Source organism: Tachypleus tridentatus, chromosome 12 (genome assembly GCF_004210375.1).
Source record: "Tachypleus tridentatus isolate NWPU-2018 chromosome 12, ASM421037v1, whole genome shotgun sequence".
In the NCBI taxonomy this organism is placed as follows: Eukaryota; Metazoa; Arthropoda; class Merostomata; order Xiphosura; family Limulidae; genus Tachypleus; species Tachypleus tridentatus.
In genome coordinates, this window is record NC_134836.1 from 116,759,587 (window position 1) to 116,784,564 (window position 24,978).

The 24,978-nt window shown below is 36.6% G+C and overlaps 1 protein-coding gene across 1 annotated transcript in view; it reads right to left on the reverse strand.

Annotated features, from left to right (window-relative positions):
* Window positions 1-13,567: 13,567 nt before the first annotated feature.
* Window positions 13,568-24,978, reverse strand: part of LOC143235740 (calcitonin gene-related peptide type 1 receptor-like) — a 65,407-nt gene continuing 53,996 nt past the window's right edge. Inside the window, exons 4-8 of the mRNA XM_076473946.1 lie at window positions 23,889-24,001; window positions 20,997-21,126; window positions 17,067-17,223; window positions 14,946-15,076; window positions 13,568-13,657 (exon numbers count right to left, since the gene is read on the reverse strand). Of these exons, the coding sequence (XP_076330061.1) occupies window positions 13,568-13,657; window positions 14,946-15,076; window positions 17,067-17,223; window positions 20,997-21,126; window positions 23,889-24,001 (621 nt within the window). The remainder of the gene's footprint in view (window positions 13,658-14,945; window positions 15,077-17,066; window positions 17,224-20,996; window positions 21,127-23,888; window positions 24,002-24,978) is intronic.

Here is a 24,978-nt window from a genome sequence, read left to right on the forward strand (position 1 = left end):
TATTAAGGACAGTTGACTGTACGCTGGGTAAATTCTACCAATATAAATGATTGTTGACTGTACGCTGGTTAAATTCTACCAATATTAAGGACTGTTGACTGTACGCTGGGTAAATTCTACCAATATTAAGGACTGTTGACTGTACGCTGGGTAAATTCTACCAATATAAAGGATTGTTGACTGTACGTTGGGTAAATTCCACCAGTATTAAGGAGTGTTGACTGTACGCTTGGTAAATTCTACCAATATAAAGGATTGTTGACTGTACGCTGGTTAAATTCTACCAATATAAAGGATTGTTGACTGTACGCTGGTTAAATTCTACCAATATAAAGGATTGTTGACTGTACGTTGGGTAAATTCCACCAGTATTAAGGAGTGTTGACTGTACGCTTGGTAAATTCTACCAATATAAAGGTTTGTTGACTGTACGCTGGGTAAATTCTACCAATACAAAGGATTGTTGACTGTACGCTGGGTAAATCCTACCAATGTTAAGGACTGTTGACTGTACGCTGGGTAAATTCAAACAATATTAAAAACTGTTGACTGTACGCTGGGTAAATTCTACCAATATTAAGGACTATTGACTGTACGCTGGGTAAATTCTACCAATATAAAGGATTGTTGACTGTACGCTTGATAAATTCTACCAATATAAAGGATTGTTGACTGTACGCTGGTTAAATTCTACCAATATAAAGGATTGTTGACTGTACGCTGGTTAAATTCTACCAATATTAAGGACTGTTGACTGTACGCTGGGTAAATTCTACCAATATTAAAAACAGTTGACTGTACGCTGGGTAAATTCTACCAATATTAAGGACTGTTGACTGTACGCTGGGTAAATTCTATCAATATAAAGGATTGTTGACTGTACGTTGGGTAAATTCCACCAGTATTAAGGAGTGTTGACTGTACGCTTGGTAAATTCTACCAATATAAAGGATTGTTGACTGTACGCTTGGTAAATTCTACCAATATAAAGGACTGTTGACTGTACGCTGGTTAAATTCTACCAATATAAAGGATTGTTGACTGTACGCTGGTTAAATTCTACCAATATTAAGGACTGTTGACTGTACGCTGGGTAAATTCTACCAATATTAAGGACAGTTGACTGTACGCTGGGTAAATTCTACCAATATTAAGGACAGTTGACTGTACGCTGGGTAAATTCTACCAAAATAAAGGATTGTTGACTGTACGCTGGTTAAATTCTACCAATATTAAGGACAGTTGACTGTACGCTGGGTAAATTCTACCAATATTAAGGACTGTTGACTGTACGTTGGGTAAATTCCACCAATATTAAGGAGTGTTGACTGTACGCTTGGTAAATTCTACCAATATAAAGGATTGTTGACTGTACGCTTGGTAAATTCTACCAATATAAAGGATTGTTTACTGTACGCTGGGTAAATTCTACCAATACAAAGGATTGTTGACTGTACGCTGGGTAAATCCTACCAATGTTAAGAACTGTTGACTGTACGCTGGGTAAATTCAAACAATATTAAAACTGTTGACTGTACGCTGGGTAAATTCTACCAATATTAAGGACTATTGACTGTACGCTGGGTAAATTCTACCAATATAAAGGATTGTTGACTGTACGCTTGGTAAATTCTACCAATATAAAGGATTGTTGACTGTACGCTGGTTAAATTCTACCAATATAAAGGATTGTTGACTGTACGCTGGTTAATTTCTACCAATATTAAGGTCTGTTGATTGTACGCTGGGTAAATTCTACCAATATTAAGGACAGTTGACTGTACGCTGGGTAAATTCTACCAATATTAAGGACTGTTGACTGTACGCTGGGTAAATTCTATCAATATAAAGGATTGTTGACTGTACGTTGGGTAAATTCCACCAGTATTAAGGAGTGTTGACTGTACGCTTGGTAAATTCTACCAATATAAAGGATTGTTGACTGTACGCTGGGTAAATTCTACCAATATTAAGGACTGTTGACTGTACGCTTGGTAAATTCAACCAATATAAAGGATTGTTGACCGTACGCTGGGTAAATTCTACCAATATTAAGGACAGTTGACTGTACGCTGGGTAAATTCTATCAATATAAAGGATTGTTGACTGTACGTTGGGTAAATTCCACCAGTATTAAGGAGTGTTGACTGTACGCTTGGTAAATTCTACCAATATAAAGGATTGTTGACTGTACGCTGGGTAAATTCTACCAATATTAAGGACTGTTGACTGTACGTTGGGTAAATTCCACTAGTATTAAGGAGTGTTGACTGTACGCTTGGTAAATTCTACCAATATAAAGGATTGTTGACTGTACGCTGGGTAAATTCTACCAATACAAAGGATTGTTGACTGTACGCTGGGTAAATCCTACCAATGTTAAGGACTGTTGACTGTACGCTGGGTAAATTCAACCAATATAAAGGATTTTTGACTGTTCGCTGCGTAAATTCCACCAATATTAAGGACTGTTGAACGCTTGGTAAATTCTACCAATATTAAGGACTGTTGACTGTACGCTTGGTAAATTCAAACAATATTAAAAACTGTTGACTGTACGCTGGGTAAATTCTACCAATATTAAGGACTGTTGACTGTACGCTAAGGAAATTCTACCAATATTAAGGACTGTTGACTGTACGCTGGGTAAATTCTACCAATATAAAGGATTGTTGACTGTACGCTTGGTAAATTCTACCAATATAAAGGATTGTTGACTGTACGCTGGTTAAATTCTACCAATATAAAGGATTGTTGACTGTACGCTGGTTAAATTCTACCAATATTAAGGACTGTTGACTGTACGCTGGGTAAATTCTACCAATATTAAGGACAGTTGACTGTACGCTGGGTAAATTCTACCAATATTAAGGACTGTTGACTGTACGCTGGGTAAATTCAACCAATATAAAGGATTGTTGACTGTAGGTTGGGTAAATTCCACCAGTATTAAGGAGTGTTGACTGTACGCTTGGTACATTCTACCAATATAAAGGATTGTTGACTGTACGCTGGTTAAATTCTACCAATATAAAGGATTGTTGACTGTACGCTGGTTAAATTCTACCAATATAAAGTATTGTTGACTGTACGTTGGGTAAATTCCACCAGTATTAAGGAGTGTTGACTGTACGCTTGGTAAATTCTTCCAATATAAAGGATTGTTGACTGTACGCTGGGTAAATTCTACCAATACAAAGGATTGTTGACTGTACGCTGGGTAAATCCTAGCAATGTTAAGGACTGTTGACTGTACGCTGGGTAAATTCAAACAATATTAAAAACTGTTGACTGTACGCTGGGTAAATTCTACCAATATTAAGGACTATTGACTGTACGCTGGGTAAATTCTACCAATATAAAGGATTGTTGACTGTACGCTTGGTAAATTCTACCAATATAAAGGATTATTGACTGTACGCTGGTTAAATTCTACCAATATAAAGGATTGTTGACTGTACGCTGGTTAAATTCTACCAATATTAAGGACTGTTGACTGTACGCTGGGTAAATTCTACCAATATTAAGGACAGTTGACTGTACGCTGGGTAAATTCTACCAATATTAAGGACTGTTGACTGTACGCTGGGTAAATTCTACCAATATTAAGGACAGTTGACTGTACGCTGGGTAAATTCTACCAATATTAAGGACTGTTGACTGTACGCTGGGTAAATTCTACCAATATAAAGGATTGTTTACTGTACGCTGGGTAAATTCTACCAATATAAAGGATTGTTGACTGTACGTTGGGTAAATTCCACCAGTATTAAGGAGTGTTGACTGTACGCTTGGTAAATTCTACCAATATAAAGGATTGTTGACTGTACGCTGGTTAAATTCTACCAATATAAAGGATTGTTGACTGTACGCTGGTTAAATTCTACCAATATAAAGGATTGTTGACTGTACGTTGGGTAAATTCCACCAGTATTAAGGAGTGTTGACTGTACGCTGGGTAAATTCTACCAATACAAAGGATTGTTGACTGTACGCTGGGTAAATCCTACCAATGTTAAGGACTGTTGACTGTACGCTGGGTAAATTCAAACAATATTAAAAACTGTTGACTGTACGCTGGGTAAATTCTACCAATATTAAGGACTATTGACTGTACGCTGGGTAAATTCTACCAATATAAAGGATTGTTGACTGTACGCTTGGTAAATTCTACCAATATAAAGGATTGTTGACTGTACGCTGGTTAAATTCTACCAATATAAAGGATTGTTGACTGTACGCTGGTTAAATTCTACCAATATTAAGGACTGTTGACTGTACGCTGGGTAAATTCTACCAATATTAAGGACAGTTGACTGTACGCTGGGTAAATTCTACCAATATTAAGGACTGTTGACTGTACGCTGGGTAAATTCTATCAATATAAAGGATTGTTGACTGTACGTTGGGTAAATTCCACCAGTATTAAGGAGTGTTGACTGTACGCTTGGTAAATTCTACCAATATAAAGGATTGTTGACTGTACGCTTGGTAAATTCTACCAATATAAAGGATTGTTGACTGTACGCTGGTTAAATTCTACCAATATAAAGTATTGTTGACTGTACGCTGGTTAAATTCTACTAATATTAAGGACTGTTGACTGTACGCTGGTTAAATTCTACCAATATTAAGGACAGTTGACTGTACGCTGGGTAAATTCTACCAATATTAAGGACTGTTGACTGTACGTTGGGTAAATTCCACCAGTATTAAGGAGTGTTGACTGTACATTTGGTAAATTCTACCAATATAAAGGATTGTTGACTGTACGCTGGGTAAATTCTACCAATACAAAGGATTGTTGACTGTACGCTGGGTAAATACTAGCAATGTTAAGGACTGTTGACTGTACGCTTGGTAAATTCAAACAATATTAAAAACTGTTGACTGTACGCTGGGTAAATTCTACCAATATTAAGGACTATTGACTATACGCTGGGTAAATTCTATTAATATTAAGGACTGTTGACTGTACGCTGGGTAAATTCTACCAATATTAAGGACAGTTGACTGTACGCTGGGTAAATTCTACCAATATTAAGGACTGTTGACTGTACGCTGGGTAAATTCTACCAATATTAAGGACAGTTGACTGTACGCTGGGTAAATTCTACCAATATTAAGGACTGTTGACTGTACGCTGGGTAAATTCTACCAATATAAAGGATTGTTTACTGTACGCTGGGTAAATTCTACCAATATAAAGGATTGTTGACTGTACGTTGGGTAAATTCCACCAGTATTAAGGAGTGTTGACTGTACGCTTGGTAAATTCTACCAATATAAAGGTTTGTTGACTGTACGCTGGGTAAATTCTACCAATACAAAGGATTGTTGACTGTACGCTGGGTAAATCCTACCAATGTTAAGGACTGTTGACTGTACGCTGGGTAAATTCAAACAATATTAAAAACTGTTGACTGTACGCTGGGTAAATTCTACCAATATTAAGGACTATTGACTGTACGCTGGGTAAATTCTACCAATATAAAGGTTTGTTGACTGTACGCTGGGTAAATTCTACCAATACAAAGGATTGTTGACTGTACGCTGGGTAAATCCTACCAATGTTAAGGACTGTTGACTGTACGCTGGGTAAATTCAAACAATATTAAAACTGTTGACTGTACGCTGGGTAAATTCTACCAATATTAAGGACTATTGACTGTACGCTGGGTAAATTCTACCAATATAAAGGATTGTTGACTGTACGCTTGGTAAATTCTACCAATATAAAGGATTGTTGACTGTACGCTGGTTAAATTCTACCAATATAAAGGATTGTTGACTGTACGCTGGTTAAATTCTACCAATATAAAGGATTGTTGACTGTACGCTGGTTAAATTCTACCAATATTAAGGACTGTTGACTGTACGCTGGGTAAATTCTACCAATATTAAGGACAGTTGACTGTACGCTGGATAAATTCTACCAATATTAAGGACAGTTGACTGTACGCTGGGTAAATACTAGCAATGTTAAGGACTGTTGACTGTACGCTGGGTAAATTCAAACAATATTAAAAACTGTTGACTGTACGCTGGGTAAATTCTACCAATATTAAGGACTATTGACTATACGCTGGGTAAATTCTACCAATATTAAGGACTGTTGACTGTACGCTGGGTAAATTCTACCAATATTAAGGACAGTTGACTGTACGCTGGGTAAATTCTACCAATATTAAGGACTGTTGACTGTACGCTGGGTAAATTCTACCAATATAAAGGACAGTTGACTGTACGCTGGGTAAATTCTACCAATATTAAGGACTGTTGACTGTACGCTGGGTAAATTCTACCAATATAAAGGATTGTTTACTGTACGCTGGGTAAATTCTACCAATATAAAGGATTGTTGACTGTACGTTGGGTAAATTCCACCAGTATTAAGGAGTGTTGACTGTACGCTTGGTAAATTCTACCAATATAAAGGATTGTTGACTGTACGCTGGTTAAATTCTACCAATATAAAGGATTGTTAACTGTACGCTGGTTAAATTCTACCAATATAAAGGATTGTTGACTGTACGTTGGGTAAATTCCACCAGTATTAAGGAGTGTTGACTGTACGCTTGGTAAATTCTACCAATATAAAGGTTTGTTGACTGTACGCTGGGTAAATTCTACCAATACAAAGGATTGTTGACTGTACGCTGGGTAAATCCTACCAATGTTAAGGACTGTTGACTGTACGCTGGGTAAATTCAAACAATATTAAAAACTGTTGACTGTACGCTGGGTAAATTCTACCAATATTAAGGACTATTGACTGTACGCTGGGTAAATTCTACCAATATAAAGGATTGTTGACTGTACGCTTGGTAAATTCTACCAATATAAAGGATTGTTGACTGTACGCTGGTTAAATTCTACCAATATAAAGGATTGTTGACTGTACGCTGGTTAAATTCTACCAATATTAAGGACTGTTGACTGTACGCTGGGTAAATTCTACCAATATTAAAACAGTTGACTGTACGCTGGGTAAATTCTACCAATATTAAGGACTGTTGACTGTACGCTGGGTAAATTCTATCAATATAAAGGATTGTTGACTGTACGTTGGGTAAATTCCACCAGTATTAAGGAGTGTTGACTGTACGCTTGGTAAATTCTACCAATATAAAGGATTGTTGACTGTACGCTTGGTAAATTCTACCAATATAAAGGACTGTTGACTGTACGCTGGTTAAATTCTACCAATATAAAGGATTGTTGACTGTACGCTGGTTAAATTCTACCAATATTAAGGACTGTTGACTGTACGCTGGGTAAATTCTACCAATATTAAGGACAGTTGACTGTACGCTTGATAAATTCTACCAATATTAAGGACAGTTGACTGTACGCTGGGTAAATTCTACCAATATAAATGATTGTTGACTGTACGCTGGTTAAATTCTACCAATATTAAGGACTGTTGACTGTACGCTGGGTAAATTCTACCAATATTAAGGACTGTTGACTGTACGCTGGGTAAATTCTACCAATATAAAGGATTGTTGACTGTACGTTGGGTAAATTCCACCAGTATTAAGGAGTGTTGACTGTACGCTTGGTAAATTCTACCAATATAAAGGATTGTTGACTGTACGCTGGTTAAATTCTACCAATATAAAGGATTGTTGACTGTACGCTGGTTAAATTCTACCAATATAAAGGATTGTTGACTGTACGTTGGGTAAATTCCACCAGTATTAAGGAGTGTTGACTGTACGCTTGGTAAATTCTACCAATATAAAGGTTTGTTGACTGTACGCTGGGTAAATTCTACCAATACAAAGGATTGTTGACTGTACGCTGGGTAAATCCTACCAATGTTAAGGACTGTTGACTGTACGCTGGGTAAATTCAAACAATATTAAAACTGTTGACTGTACGCTGGGTAAATTCTACCAATATTAAGGACTATTGACTGTACGCTGGGTAAATTCTACCAATATAAAGGATTGTTGACTGTACGCTTGATAAATTCTACCAATATAAAGGATTGTTGACTGTACGCTGGTTAAATTCTACCAATATAAAGGATTGTTGACTGTACGCTGGTTAAATTCTACCAATATTAAGGACTGTTGACTGTACGCTGGGTAAATTCTACCAATATTAAAACAGTTGACTGTACGCTGGGTAAATTCTACCAATATTAAGGACTGTTGACTGTACGCTGGGTAAATTCTATCAATATAAAGGATTGTTGACTGTACGTTGGGTAAATTCCACCAGTATTAAGGAGTGTTGACTGTACGCTTGGTAAATTCTACCAATATAAAGGATTGTTGACTGTACGCTTGGTAAATTCTACCAATATAAAGGACTGTTGACTGTACGCTGGTTAAATTCTACCAATATAAAGGATTGTTGACTGTACGCTGGTTAAATTCTACCAATATTAAGGACTGTTGACTGTACGCTGGGTAAATTCTACCAATATTAAGGACAGTTGACTGTACGCTGGGTAAATTCTACCAATATTAAGGACAGTTGACTGTACGCTGGGTAAATTCTACCAAAATAAAGGATTGTTGACTGTACGCTGGTTAAATTCTACCAATATTAAGGACAGTTGACTGTACGCTGGGTAAATTCTACCAATATTAAGGACTGTTGACTGTACGTTGGGTAAATTCCACCAGTATTAAGGAGTGTTGACTGTACGCTTGGTAAATTCTACCAATATAAAGGATTGTTGACTGTACGCTTGGTAAATTCTACCAATATAAAGGATTGTTTACTGTACGCTGGGTAAATTCTACCAATACAAAGGATTGTTGACTGTACGCTGGGTAAATCCTACCAATGTTAAGAACTGTTGACTGTACGCTGGGTAAATTCAAACAATATTAAAACTGTTGACTGTACGCTGGGTAAATTCTACCAATATTAAGGACTATTGACTGTACGCTGGGTAAATTCTACCAATATAAAGGATTGTTGACTGTATGCTTGGTAAATTCTACCAATATAAAGGATTGTTGACTGTACGCTGGTTAAATTCTACCAATATAAAGGATTGTTGACTGTACGCTGGTTAATTTCTACCAATATTAAGGTCTGTTGATTGTACGCTGGGTAAATTCTACCAATATTAAGGACAGTTGACTGTACGCTGGGTAAATTCTACCAATATTAAGGACTGTTGACTGTACGCTGGGTAAATTCTATCAATATAAAGGATTGTTGACTGTACGTTGGGTAAATTCCACCAGTATTAAGGAGTGTTGACTGTACGCTTGGTAAATTCTACCAATATAAAGGATTGTTGACTGTACGCTGGGTAAATTCTACCAATATTAAGGACTGTTGACTGTACGTTGGGTAAATTCCACTAGTATTAAGGAGTGTTGACTGTACGCTTGGTAAATTCTACCAATATAAAGGATTGTTGACTGTACGCTGGGTAAATTCTACCAATACAAAGGATTGTTGACTGTACGCTGGGTAAATCCTACCAATGTTAAGGACTGTTGACTGTACGCTGGGTAAATTCAACCAATATAAAGGATTTGTGATTGTTCGCTGCGTAAATTCCACCAATATTAAGGACTGTTGAACGCTTGGTAAATTCTACCAATATTAAGGACTGTTGACTGTACGCTTGGTAAATTCAAACAATATTAAAAACTGTTGACTGTACGCTGGGTAAATTCTACCAATATTAAGGACTGTTGACTGTACGCTGGGTAAATTCTACCAATATAAAGGATTGTTGACTGTACGCTTGGTAAATTCTACCAATATAAAGGATTGTTGACTGTACGCTGGTTAAATTCTACCAATATAAAGGATTGTTGACTGTACGCTGGTTAAATTCTACCAATATTAAGGACTGTTGACTGTACGCTGGGTAAATTCTACCAATATTAAGGACAGTTGACTGTACGCTGGGTAAATTCTACCAATATTAAGGACTGTTGACTGTACGCTGGGTAAATTCTACCAATATGAAGGATTGTTGACTGTAGGTTGGGTAAATTCCACCAGTATTAAGGAGTGTTGACTGTACGCTTGGTACATTCTACCAATATAAAGGATTGTTGACTGTACGCTTGGTAAATTCTACCAATATAAAGGATTGTTGACTGTACGCTGGTTAAATTCTAACAATATAAAGGATTGTTGACTGTACGCTGGTTAAATTCTACCAATATAAAGGATTGTTGACTGTACGTTGGGTAAATTCCACCAGTATTAAGGAGTGTTGACTGTACGCTTGGTAAATTCTTCCAATATAAAGGATTGTTGACTGTACGCTGGGTAAATCCTAGCAATGTTAAGGACTGTTGACTGTACGCTGGGTAAATTCAAACAATATTAAAAACTGTTGACTGTACGCTGGGTAAATTCTACCAATATTAAGGACTATTGACTGTACGCTGGGTAAATTCTACCAATATAAAGGATTGTTGACTGTACGCTTGGTAAATTCTACCAATATAAAGGATTATTGACTGTACGCTGGTTAAATTCTACCAATATAAAGGATTGTTGACTGTACGCTGGTTAAATTCTACCAATATTAAGGACTGTTGACTGTACGCTGGGTAAATTCTACCAATATTAAGGACAGTTGAATGTACGCTGGGTAAATTCTACCAATATTAAGGACTGTTGACTGTACGCTGTGTAAATTCTACCAATATTAAGGACAGTTGACTGTACGCTGGGTAAATTCTACCAATATTAAGGACTGTTGACTGTACGCTGGGTAAATTCTACCAATATAAAGGATTGTTTACTGTACGCTGGGTAAATTCTACCAATATAAAGGATTGTTGACTGTACGTTGGGTAAATTCCACCAGTATTAAGGAGTGTTGACTGTACGCTTGGTAAATTCTACCAATATAAAGGATTGTTGACTGTACGCTGGTTAAATTCTACCAATATAAAGGATTGTTGACTGTACGCTGGTTAAATTCTACCAATATAAAGGATTGTTGACTGTACGTTGGGTAAATTCCACCAGTATTAAGGAGTGTTGACTGTACGCTGGGTAAATTCTCCCAATACAAAGGATTGTTGACTGTACGCTGGGTAAATCCTACCAATGTTAAGGACTGTTGACTGTACGCTGGGTAAATTCAAACAATATTAAAAACTGTTGACTGTACGCTGGGTAAATTCTACCAATATTAAGGACTATTGACTGTACGCTGGGTAAATTCTACCAATATAAAGGATTGTTGACTGTACGCTTGGTAAATTCTACCAATATAAAGGATTATTGACTGTACGCTGGTTAAATTCTACCAATATAAAGGATTGTTGACTGTACGCTGGTTAAATTCTACCAATATTAAGGACTGTTGACTGTACGCTGGGTAAATTCTACCAATATTAAGGACAGTTGACTGTACGCTGGGTAAATTCTACCAATATTAAGGACTGTTGACTGTACGCTGGGTAAATTCTACCAATATTAAGGACAGTTGACTGTACGCTGGGTAAATTCTACCAATATTAAGGACTGTTGACTGTACGCTGGGTAAATTCTACCAATATAAAGGATTGTTTACTGTACGCTGGGTAAATTCTACCAATATAAAGAATTGTTGACTGTACGTTGGGTAAATTCCACCAGTATTAAGGAGTGTTGACTGTACGCTTGGTAAATTCTACCAATATAAAGGATTGTTGACTGTACGCTGGTTAAATTCTACCAATATAAAGGATTGTTTACTGTACGCTGGTTAAATTCTACCAATATAAAGGATTGTTGACTGTACGTTGGGTAAATTCCACCAGTATTAAGGAGTGTTGACTGTACGCTTGGTACATTCTACCAATATAAAGGATTGTTGACTGTACGCTTGGTAAATTCTACCAATATAAAGGATTGTTTACTGTACGCTGGGTAAATTCTACCAATACAAAGGATTGTTGACTGTACGCTGGGTAAATCCTACCAATGTTAAGGACTGTTGACTGTACGCTGGGTAAATTCAAACAATATTAAAACTGTTGACTGTACGCTGGGTAAATTCTACCAATATTAAGGACTATTGACTGTACGCTGGGTAAATTCTACCAATATAAAGGATTGTTGACTGTACGCTTGGTAAATTCTACCAATATAAAGGATTGTTGACTGTACGCTGGTTAAATTCTACCAATATAAAGGATTGTTGACTGTACGCTGGTTAAATTCTACCAATATTAAGGACTGTTGACTGTACGTTGGGTAAATTCCACCAGTATTAAGAAGTGTTGACTGTACGCTGGGTAAATTCTACCAATATTAAGGACTGTTGACTGTACGCTGGGTAAATTCTATCAATATAAAGGATTGTTGACTGTACGTTGGGTAAATTCCACCAGTATTAAGGAGTGTTGACTGTACGCTTGGTAAATTCTACCAATATAAAGGATTGTTGACTGTACGCTGGGTAAATTCTACCAATATTAAGGACTGTTGACTGTACGTTGGGTAAATTCCACTAGTATTAAGGAGTGTTGACTGTACGCTTGGTAAATTCTACCAATATAAAGGATTGTTGACTGTACGCTGGGTAAATTCTACCAATACAAAGGATTGTTGACTGTACGCTGGGTAAATCCTACCAATGTTAAGGACTGTTGACTGTACGCTGGGTAAATTCAACCAATATAAAGGATTTTTGACTGTTCGCTGCGTAAATTCCACCAATATTAAGGACTGTTGAACGCTTGGTAAATTCTACCAATATTAAGGACTGTTGACTGTACGCTTGGTAAATTCAAACAATATTAAAAACTGTTGACTGTACGCTGGGTAAATTCTACCAATATTAAGGACTGTTGACTGTACGCTAAGGAAATTCTACCAATATTAAGGACTGTTGACTGTACGCTGGGTAAATTCTACCAATATTAAGGACAGTTGACTGTACGCTGGGTAAATTCTATCAATATTAAGGACTGTTGACTGTACGCTGGGTAAATTCTACCAATATTAAGGACAGTTGACTGTACGCTGGGTAAATTCTACCAATATAAAGGATTGTTGACTGTACGCTGGTTAAATTCTACCAATATTAAGGACAGTTGACTGTACGCTGGGTAAATTCTACCAATATTAAGGACTGTTGACTGTACGCTGGGTAAATTCTACCAATATAAAGGATTGTTGACTGTACGCTGGGTAAATTCTACCAATATTAAGGATTGTTAACTGTACACTGGGTAAATTCTACCAATATTAAGGACTGTTGACTGTACGCTTGGTAAATTCAACCAATATAAAGGATTGTTGACCGTACACTGGGTAAATTCTACCAATATTAAGGACTGTTGATTGTACGCCTGGTAAATTCTACCAATATAAAGAACTGTTGACTGTACGCTGGGTAAATTCTACCAATATTAAGAACTGTTGACTGTACGCTGGGTAAATTCTACCAATGTTAAGAATTGTTGACTGTACGCTGGGTAAATTCTACCAATATTAAGGAGTGTTGACTGTATGTTAAGTGAACTCTACCACTAGTGAGGTTAAAACTCTAGTATGCTATACGGCTAGCAGAATATTCTACGAGTTCCAAAAATATTTTATGTCAAATTCGAGAGATAAGTAAAAAGAATTACCTGACTTGTGTAGTTTCTATGGAGACGCTCATTCGCAATTTTGTCACCAGGATACGCACGATGTTGACTAAGAAGACAGTGTTGATCTATAAACAACAACAACAACACACAAAGAAACATCAGTCGAGTTATAGCTGAAAATAATAAAACCATCTAGCATGCAGAAAAACAGAGATCTTGAAGTGGTGAACAAATATTTACTTAGAACATTATATACTCACTTGATAACCCACGCTTTGACCATTCCTCGTGCTGGAATAGCCACACATGAGTAATGATAACCCACACTTAGCCCATTCCTTTGTCTATCAAGATGTATCAGACACAGTCACTAACCTATAAATGATTTAGTTGTTTTTGTCTTAATATTTTTATATCTATGTCAATGAAATTGTATTAGTGGCAGTATGAAACATGGGTATACGCATCAGAAGAATCGTTATTATGGTCCAGTAGGAAAAATAAACATGGGTACTCACCAGAAGAACCATTATCATGGGTCCAGTAGGAAGAATAAACATGGGTAGTCACCATAAAAACCATTATCATGGGTACAGTAGGAAGAATAAACATGAGTACTCACCAGAAGAACCATTATCATGGGTCCAGTAGGAAGAATAAACATGAGTATTCATCAGAAGAACCGTTATCATGGGTCCAGTAGGAAGAATAAACATGAGTATTCATCAGAAGAACCATTATCATGGGTCCAGTAGGAAGAATAAACATGAGTATTCATCAGAAGAACCATTATCATGGGGCCAGTAGGAAGAATAAAACATGGATACTCACCAGGATAGCTATTATCATGGGTTCAGTAGGAAGAATAAACATGGGTACTCACCAGAATAGCTGTTATCAAGGGTCCAGTAGGAAGAATAAAACATGGATACTCACCAGGATAGCTATTATCATGGGTTCAGTAGGAATAATAAAACATGGGTACTCACCAGGATAGCTGTTATCATGGGTCCAGTAGGAATAATAAAACATGGGTACTCACCAGGATAGCTATTATCGTGGGTTCAGTAGGAATAATAAAACATGGATACTCACCAGGATAGCTGTTATCATGGGTCCAGTAGGAATAATAAAACATGGGTACTCACCAGGATAGCTATTATCGTGGGTTCAGTAGGAATAATAAAACATGGATACTCACCAGGATAGCTGTTATCATGGGTCCAGTAGGAATAATAAAACATGGGTACTCACCAGGATAGCTGTTGTCAAGGGTCAAGTAGGAATAATAAAACATGGGTACTCACCAGGAGAGCTGTTGTCAAGGGTCAAGTAGGAATAATAAAACATGGGTACTCACCAGGAGAGCTGTTATCATGGGTCAAGTAGGAATAATAAAACATGGGTACTCACCAGGAGAGCTGTTATCATGGGTCCAGTAACAACCCATATATAAGTCGTTTTCCCGTATCCTTTCCAACATGGCGTCTCCAGAAAGAGAGACATGGGTATTGACCAGGAAATGATAAACAACAGGGGAAAACCTGGAATTAATGAAACAGTGTACTGGTGATGAATATCACACAACATTAAAGTACCAGTTGTTTAACGTGTTAACATCTGGGAAACATACAACATTAAAGTACCAGTTGTTTAATGTGCTAACATTTGTGAAATATGCGACATTAAGGTACCGGCTGTTTAATTTTCTTACATTTGTGAAATATACAATATTAAAGTACCAGTTGCTTAACGTGCTCACACCTGGGAACTATACAACATTAAAGTACAGGTTGTTTGGTGTGCTCACATCTGTAATGGTCATCTAGCGGTCAGTTAGGGCCCCCTATTATATATATATATAGCTCGTTTTTATTCAAATGTGATCAGCAAGGCGAATCCTGTTGCTGTTGAGACAGGTTAAAGTTCACGCTTATTAGGTAAACTCCATCACTGATTTATAGTAAGTGTGTGGCAGTCGGTGTTAGGAGTTGACAAAATTAGTTGCATATACTACCACATCCCTCGGACAACAGCGGGATGTCAGTTTGATAAAACTTTTAAAGTCCCAGTTTATGAGGAAAGTGAATGGAGACTGGTTTGTTTTGTTTTGAATTTCGCACAAAACTGACCCTAATTTAGCAGTATATGTGCATTTTTCTTATATCAAAACTACATCGGGCAATCTGCTGTGCCCATCAAGAGGAATCTAACCCCTCATTTTTATATGCAAAAACGGCTCGTTTGGGGTGAGAAAATATTTTACATAGAAGAGCGAATTCTCAACCCAAACGAGCCGTTTTTGCATATAAATTTCTCAACAAGTGGGTTTCTCGACATCACTGATAACCCCTCATTTTGACGTTGTAAATCCAAAGAATTACCGCTTTCCCAACGGGGGACTTAGTAATTTAAGACTACAGGGAAAGCAACTAATCATCACCACCCACCGCCAAATCTTTGGCTACTCTTTCATTAACGAACAGTTGGATTGACGGTACATTATAACGTACACTCAGCTGAAAGAGCGAGCATGTTCGGTGTGACGGGGATTCGAATCCGCGACTCTCAGATTACAAGTCGAGCGCCCTAATCACCTGGAAATGCCGAGCTGCAATGGAGATTGGATTCACACCAAAAACATAAATTATACAAATACTAACATCCGGGTTATATTCCTCGTGATGGACTCACGAGACAGCTCAATACTGTTTTGGTGTAAAAGAAACTATGCTATCACCTAAGTTTAATTATTAATTAGTTACAAGGTTTTAGTGTTAAAGGCTTATTAATGATGACAGAAGATGTAAAGAATTTACACAGTAACGTCAAACACGAAATTCACAGAGCACTGAAAGTAGAGAACATAGTGTGGCCTTTACTTGTACAACATATTCACGGGCCAAAAGTACGGAGCGTGACTTGTTTGTCAGCAAAATGAGACGCCAAAAATTGTTCTTTAGATGAACAGTCTCTCAAGTTAACCACTAGGGCACGCTCTAATCAGGCGGCCATTTCAAGAAGAAGTATCATAGTAATTAGCAATGAGAGTTAATTAGCAGACTAAAAACACAAAAGCCAAGTTGGAAGGAGCATAAGTCGACTCATTAGTTACAGCTGGCTTATGGCATACTTGTTTATATATATGAACTCAGTAACATGGTAGATGGGGTGATAGTGCAGTTTGTTTTGGATGAAAACCACATTGGACTGTTGAGATGTGTATGGTTTGTGGTTTGGTTTGTTTTGCATTTTGCGCAAAGTTACACAACGAATGATGGGATTGATTGTAACATTATAACGACTCACCGCTGAAAGGGCGAGCATGTCTGGTGTGATGGGAATTCAAACTCGTGACCCTCAGGTTACGAATTGAGTGCCTTAACCACCTGGCCATGCCCGGGCATAAGAGATGTGTATGGAGTAACATAGCATTTGATATACGTGCTCAACAGAATGGTACTTGAGATGTGTTTTAATAGGACAAGAGATTTTACAGAAATGATGGAAATGAGATAAGACAGGACCACTTACCCCAGCCTATCAGGTAGTACAGCTTGAATGGAGCACCTTTGTCGAACACGGATACAGTGATCCGACTGTGCAGAAGCAGACCTTCTACAAACATCCAGTTTATGCTCGCCATGGCGGCGTACATTTTGAGGGATAATATCGTTTTACACAACCAGTCCTGTGAGTAAAATTGGAGAAAATATAAAGCATAGTGTAGTTGGATATATTTACCCTATTAGAATCAAAAATTGTTTATTATGCTGTTCTACTTTTTTTTTGGAGCTTTTGTTCCAATAGCAACCTCATGAGGTAATATTATAAAATATCTTGATGGTAGAAAATTTTTTTACACTATTCACAAATAAGGAAAACACAGTCTCCTAAGTTACCTCGTATCTTAAGTTATTATAAATCTTCAATTTTCACCAATCTCCTTTCATCACTCACTTAACACTCCTACGAAAAGACGTTTCTAGTCCTGATTTCTCCAAGCCCGTTCCCCTGGCTGTGGTTTCGCTAGATAGTAGATAGGGACAGTGGGAATCTCGTTAATCCATTCATTATTGGATTTAAATGGCAATTTCATTTAAATACAAAATTATTAGCCTAATATTAATAACCTTTCAAGTTGCTCTGGGGCCTATTAGGCCCAACTTTTCGTAGGAGTGTTAATGAAATATATGTAGTATTTTTCAGGTTAAACGATTCTTTTTCCATCAAGAATAAATAAGATGGGTTCATTAAGCTGGAATATTTGATCAGGAAATAGTGTGAAGAAAATTTTAATTTCTTGAGGTCAAGTTTGTGACTACACATAAATGTAGTCACAAGAGTCTTTACTTGATACTACAAAACCACAGTGCATGCATTTCCTAAGAACAAAGAACAATTTCCTTTTATGGAGAGAGAGGTTTCTGTATTTGTTATTCTTTGTAAGCTTGTTCTAGACATTATTCTATATAATTCTATATATTTAAGTTATTCCATGATGTTATTTACTCAAAACTATAACATAAAAGTTTTCCAGGACAAATAACACTACCCACGTGACTAGCCACTCCCTCTCATTAAAAAAAGGAAGGTTGTAACCATGAGATATCACCTGAGGTACCAAAGAAAAAAAACTTCTATCTAATTCACACAGTAAGTGCAAGTTTACAGCTATTTTCCATATAGGCAGTCAGAGTGTTACCTGTGGTGAATGACACAGATCAATAGGTATCTAGAAGGTAAGGAACTTAATGACTTGTTTGACCGTCTTGTCGTGAGGAACCTGCATGCATATAAACAGATAAAGATTTTGGAAAATTTTATGATATACTAAATTTTTCCTTTTACTTTCAGGCTGGCTCATTCTAATTTTAAAGCTAAAAACCAACTAATTTTATCTGGGTAGTGAAGAAATCAGCATAGTTTTCCCTCGCTCCTTTAAAGAAACATTTACACGGAAATGCAGATGCCACAACCTTTTAATATAGATTAAATATATACCAAAAATGACAACATATACTTTTTAATAATGTTATGCAGTACAATTTTTCATCGTAAAAATAAACCTTTAATATTGATAAGCCCCTTTAATGCTCTCTAACAACGGTAATAATTTCAATAAGTATTTCGTGATAAGAGAACTAAGAATTTCACCTTTTTGAGTTACACCAAATTAAATATGAAACACAATACTAAATAATGGAAAAAGCATCAAAAACACATGTGCAAAATTACCTTTCTGATGCCAAATATAAGTCAATACTTCTACAATGATGTATAAAATAACCCTTTAACACAGAATTGGTGATACAAGTACAAAAAGAATACCTTCAGCAAAGATATAATTCAAAAGTTATAAAAACAGTACAAAATACGTAAGTAAAGGTTTCTGAATAAGAAAAGTTACAAAGTCAGTCCTTCATTGAAAAACACAGTGTTTGTATTTACACGTTACAAGCTAATACAATACAAAATACAGGATACAAAGTTTAATACACAACATTACAAACCAAATTCTGAGACACAAGACACAACTTAAATGTTTTAATTTAAAGATGTATCTCTGTAGCTGTGGTACTGCAATCTGCTGCTATCTGTGAACCGAGAAATTCAAAATATTTCCTTCTGGCATTATGAAATAATCAATCATTGGCAAAATTCGGCCAAACTAGGACGTTACAGTTTAAATTGTCATCACATAGGATTGATAACGGTGGCTTGTGCAACTGTTGGAATTGTAGAGGTATGCATTTCTACTCCAACAGATTCACTCATTGATGTGCAAGACATAATGGATACTGGTGCGCAAAAGTGCATGGATCACGTAGATGAGCTGGGTTTATATGATACAGATTATCCTCTTATACACTGCCTTGACCAAGAATCAGATGTTGAAACAACTTAAAGGATGATCCTTTTATACACCGGCTTGACCAGGAATCAGATGTTGAAACAACTTAAAGGATGATCCTTTTATACACCGGCTTAACCAGGAATCAGATGTTGAAACAACTTAAAGGATGATCCTTTTATACACCGGCTTAACCAGGAATCAGATGTTGAAACAACTTAAAGGATGATCCTTTTATACACTGGCTTGACCAGGAATCAGATGTTGAAACAACTTAAAGGATGATCCTTTTATACATTGGCTTGACCAGGAATCAGATGTTGAAACAACTTAAAGGATGATCCTTTTATATTCCGGCTTGACCAGGAATCAGATGTTGAAACAACTTAAAGGATGATCCGTTTATACACCGGCTTGACTAGGAATCAGATGTTGAAACAAATGAACCAATGATAACAGATTAGCTGCAAAATGCTTTTGTGGCTAACCATGGCTTGATAGGAAACAGCTCCTATAGAAGTGAGGTACTTTTATGCACATTTCAAAGTCACACCCAGTCTTTATACTGGTACGTCTATTTCTTCTATTCTGATGTTTGGTGGTCTCTTGTAGCTGTTAAAGTGCAAACTCGTTTCTGTCAACTAATACAGATTTTAAACACTTCCCATGTTTTTGGAAACGCCGAGTGATGTATTGTATAGTACAATGAACAGGAGACGAATGTTCCTCCTGAATACAAGCGTGCTCAACAAAGATCCTATTTATCTAAGACTAGTTGCTCTTCACACCATCGTTATTTGTAGTGAATATTACTCCCAATCAGTTAAGCCAGTGTTAATAAACTTTGTAAACGTGTTTGATGGCTTGTAAGATCCATTGGACTAGATGTGGCATGGCAAAGCGCACATCTTCACCATATCCAGCACTCCATATAATTCAGAGAACAGTTTACTGTTGAAATGAGCTCCTGAACCCTGTGGACATTCTATATCTAAAAACCAAGCAATCCAGTAATCCATCAACACAGAAGCTAGGAGCACACTGAAGTATGAGACATTGAGTAAGCTGTGGCCCATTTAGTGAAATAATTGATAGCAGTAAGTATACAGTAATGACCTTGCATAAACTATGGAGGTGATCCAGTGATATCTAGGGCAATCCTCTGTGGAGGAGATATAACAATTTTCTATTAGGGCGTACCCTGTTTATGATATCCTTTTCTCTGGACAATACACTCATTTTGTAGTGTTTACGCCAGTGCTAAATGTCTTGAGTCAAATGTTGTCAGTAAAACCTTTGTCAAATGTTAGCGCATGTGCATTTTACACCTAGATGGCTTCCAGTATTAGATACATTATGGGAAGTCTGGAGGATCTCTTGCCATAAATCTCTGGGGACAACTAGCTACATCATACATCAAGAACCATATCATGGCAGATAATAACCATGGTACAAGTCTTGTGCCTAGTTATGCATATGCCAAATAACCACCACGTCAGATACCTAGAACCGAGTACGAGAACACTGACAGTATCATTACTTTAAACAAACTTAATTAAATATTCCACCATATGTTGGGATAAATGTGGTTCCCAGAGAAACGTACTTACAATGTCAACATACGTCAAAGAATGCCTGCACAGAACGCCTGGGGATGAGATTATAATAAGCAAGATCGAGTGGATAATAAGAGCTACCACCAGGTTTTGGTGCACTCGCAGGCGGGAACATTGAAGGGATCTGAAATAATTAACAAAAAAAATTTTGTTCTTCATTCAGTTAAGGCAGATTTTAGGTCGCCCTCTCTCGAAGTAAAATATTACTTCAATCTGCGAAATGTTACAATTCACACAAATATTTTACAAATTTATTTTTATACTAACATGAAAGCAACATATTTTGAAACAATTGAAGTTTTTAACTAGATATTTATACATAGGACTAACAGTATATTAATTCGTATTTGTTTAATAAACGGCGACTTATGAAACTTCCAACACATTTAGGAATTACTATGTCTGGGTTGGAATATTTTTTGTAATTTACAAGCTCAGTTTTATTATAATTTAAATAGGAATAGTATTTCAGTAACTCAACGTCGTTATTACAAACATAATGATAAATAATTAGCAAAGTAGTTCGTAGTAAGTTTTGACAATAAAACTAACTAGATTTAGGCTTATAGATTTAAATACACATTCTGTCAAAGCGTCAGTAAGTGTAGCACCCCTCAAAGCCTGTTGTTCATTGACCCTTAAAAAATAAAGCACCTACAGGTATGTTTCTACAAAGAGAGTTTGAATTTTTAACGTAAAAGGAACAATAGTGGTTCTCAAAAAGAGACGTGTTTTAAAAACTTAATGCTAGGATTAAAACGTTAATTTCAAGATAAACTATCAGGTAAAATTTAAATAATTATTTGTCATTTAGTTCATCGATCAAAGTGCAACCTTCTGGAGGTGGTTGCGTTTCATTAACGTTATTCTGATGTGATCCGTGTATTTTTTTGTGCTACAAACTCGAACTATGATGATGCTACGAATGTTTGTACTGTAACCACGAGCGATCCAAACGTAAGAGTTATATACAGTTCAATTATATATACTTCGTATTATCCAATACGAGCCTGTCCAATTAGGCTTCCTATCAGATTTGAAATATTTCGCGGTATTGTTAACGGTAGCTTAATAAACTATTTTTTTACACTCATCTCTGAACAGAAAGTTTTATATACTCGTGTGTGTGTGTGAAAATAACAGTGAAAGAGAAATGATAAAACTGGATCAGGTAGTCTTTTATTTAACAAGTTTACGAAGTTTAACTAACGAAAAAAACACACTTGTTATATGATTAAAAACCACTGTTGAAGTGAAAGATATTGAAACATATGTGAGTGTCAGTCGAGAATCAAGTATCGTGAATGCCTCTGTGGCCGAACTTAGAGATTACTGAAACAATACTAAAGGTAAACTATAAATCTTAAAATTGTATAGGCCAGGTGGTTAAGGCACTCGACTCGTAATCTGAGGATCGCGGGTTCGAAATCCCGTCACACCAGACATGTTCGCCCTTTCAGCCCTTTCGCCTTTTCAACTATTCGTTGGTAAAAGAGTGGGATTGACCTCACTTATAACGTCCCCACAAGGGCAAGCATGTTTGGTGTGACGGGGATTCGAATCCGCGTTCCTCAGATTACGAGTCGAGTGCCTTAACCACTTTCGTTGGTAAAGGAGTGGTGGGTGGTGATGACTAGCTGTCTTCCATCTAGTCTTACACTGTTAAATTAAGGACGGTTGAGGTTGCGCCTTGATTGATGAAACAATGACAAATAATTATTTAAATTTTACCTGATAGTTTATCTTGAAATTAACGTTTTAATCCTAGCATTGAGTTTTTAAAACACGTCTCTTTTTGAGAACCACTATTGTCGTGTAGCTTTTCGAGAAAAAAATCAAGAAACAATTATAAGGGTATGGCAGTGTGGCACCAGCCAATAGAATTTGTTGTATTACTATTTGTATAGGTCGATATAGTGTCAGGCAATAGGATTTGTTGTTTTATTATACGAATATGTCGCTATGGGACTGACCAATAGGATTTGTTGCTTTATTATAAGAGTAGATCGATGTGATGCTTACCAATGGGATTTATTGCTTCATCATAAGTATAGGTCGTTGTGGGACTAACCAATAGGATTTGTTGCTTTATTATAAGAGTAGGCCGATATGGACCAGCCAATATAATTTGTTATTTTATTATAAGAGTATTTCCATATGGCTCCACTAATAGAATTTATTATTTTATTGCAAGTGTAGGTCGATGTATTGCTAGCTAATAGGATTTTTTGTTTTATTATAAGAGTAGATCGTTGTGGTACTGACCAATAGGATTTGTTATTTTAATATAAGAGTAGGTCGATGTGGTACTTGCCAATAGGGTTTATTGTTAAATTTTTAGTGTAAGTCGGTGTGGGACTAACCAATATAATTTGGTGTTTTATTATAAGTGTAGGTATAATGGGTGTCAGCCAGTAGAATTTGTTGTTTTGTTATAACAGTAGGTTGATGTAAACTAGCCAATAGAATTTGATGTTTTATTATAAAAGTAGGTCGATGTAAACCAGTCAATAGAATTTGATGTTTTATTATAAAAGTAGGTCGATGTGGTCCAGCCAATAGGATTTGTTACTTCAATATAAGAGTTAGTCAATGTTCCTGAAACATTATTATCCAGCATTTATAGTTATGAGATAATTCAAAATTTTGTAAGTTTAGGTTCGGGTTTTCATATTTAAAGTATTTTCTAAAAAAAAAAAAAAACCGGAATAAAAACCCAAAATCGATATTTGGGTTTGAGCAAGACTTTGGTGTTTAGTTAATATTAGAAGACATTGAAATATATGTGCGGGCTGCAAGGTTTACTACTAATATACTAATTATTTGTCCGTCTGTCTCTGTATCTGTCCATCCATTCTTTCTTCCGTCTATTGTATCAACTCTCACTTGAAATAACAGAAGATAAACGAAGTTAGTAGGAGGGCCACCAGGGATAACAGCGAGCAGACGAACAAGATGTACGTTACCGCCACCTGGCTGTAGGATAAATCTCCAGCTTCCTGTTGATAAAAGGAAGAAACTGCACGTTAGCACACGAACCGTATTACCACATTTTGACACAACCTGTTAATTAAAGCATGCTAGAGATTTGATTAAAAACTAACATTTCCTTTTGATATATCAGTGTCTTGAACGGTATAATCATCTAGAGAAAACCAGGCTAATTAAATAAAAAAATACAGTGATATCGGGTTCCACCACTTTTACGCGTCATCAATTATATTTAGCCAATGGCAGCTGTCAACACGTTGCTAAGATGTACTAATTTTATGTTCTAAGTCTCTCATTATTTGGAACTTTTTATTAATCCAAGATAAAATTAGAAACAACGAAGGTTGTGTAACTGATATCGAACGGTATAAGCTGGAGTCCTACTAATTTACATATTATTATTACTTTGTCACTTCATTTTAAAAATTCACGTCGTATTACAAGACACGAGAAGTTTTAGAAAAAAAATCTGGACAATTTTCTGTTATTCATGCACGATTAAATAAATTTCAAGCGATCGAACTGTATCAGACAGAACGACAAAATATCAGTGTTAGGTAAACCTGAAATCCTCAAAATAATGTATTTTACGCTTGTTTGTGTCACACCGGATTAATTAAACATTTAAAATCACGTCCGACAGAAAAATAAGTTCCAAGAAGGTAGAACGAAAGGGATTGTATATTTATTTTGAAAGAGAAAGAGCTGAGACTTTTAACATTTACAGATGAATCTTTCTCCATTGAAAAGTGGCCGAGCGCGTAAGGCGTGCGACTCGTAATCCGAGGGTCGCGGGTTCGCGCCCGCGTCGCGCTAAACATGCTCGCCCTCCCAGCCGTGGGGGCGTTATAATGTGACGGTCAATCGCACTATTCGTTGGTAAAAGAGTAGCCCAAGAGTTGGCGGTGGGTGGTAATGACTAGCTGCCTTCCCTCTAGTCTTACACTGCTAAATTAGGGACGGCTAGCACAGATAGCCTTCGAGT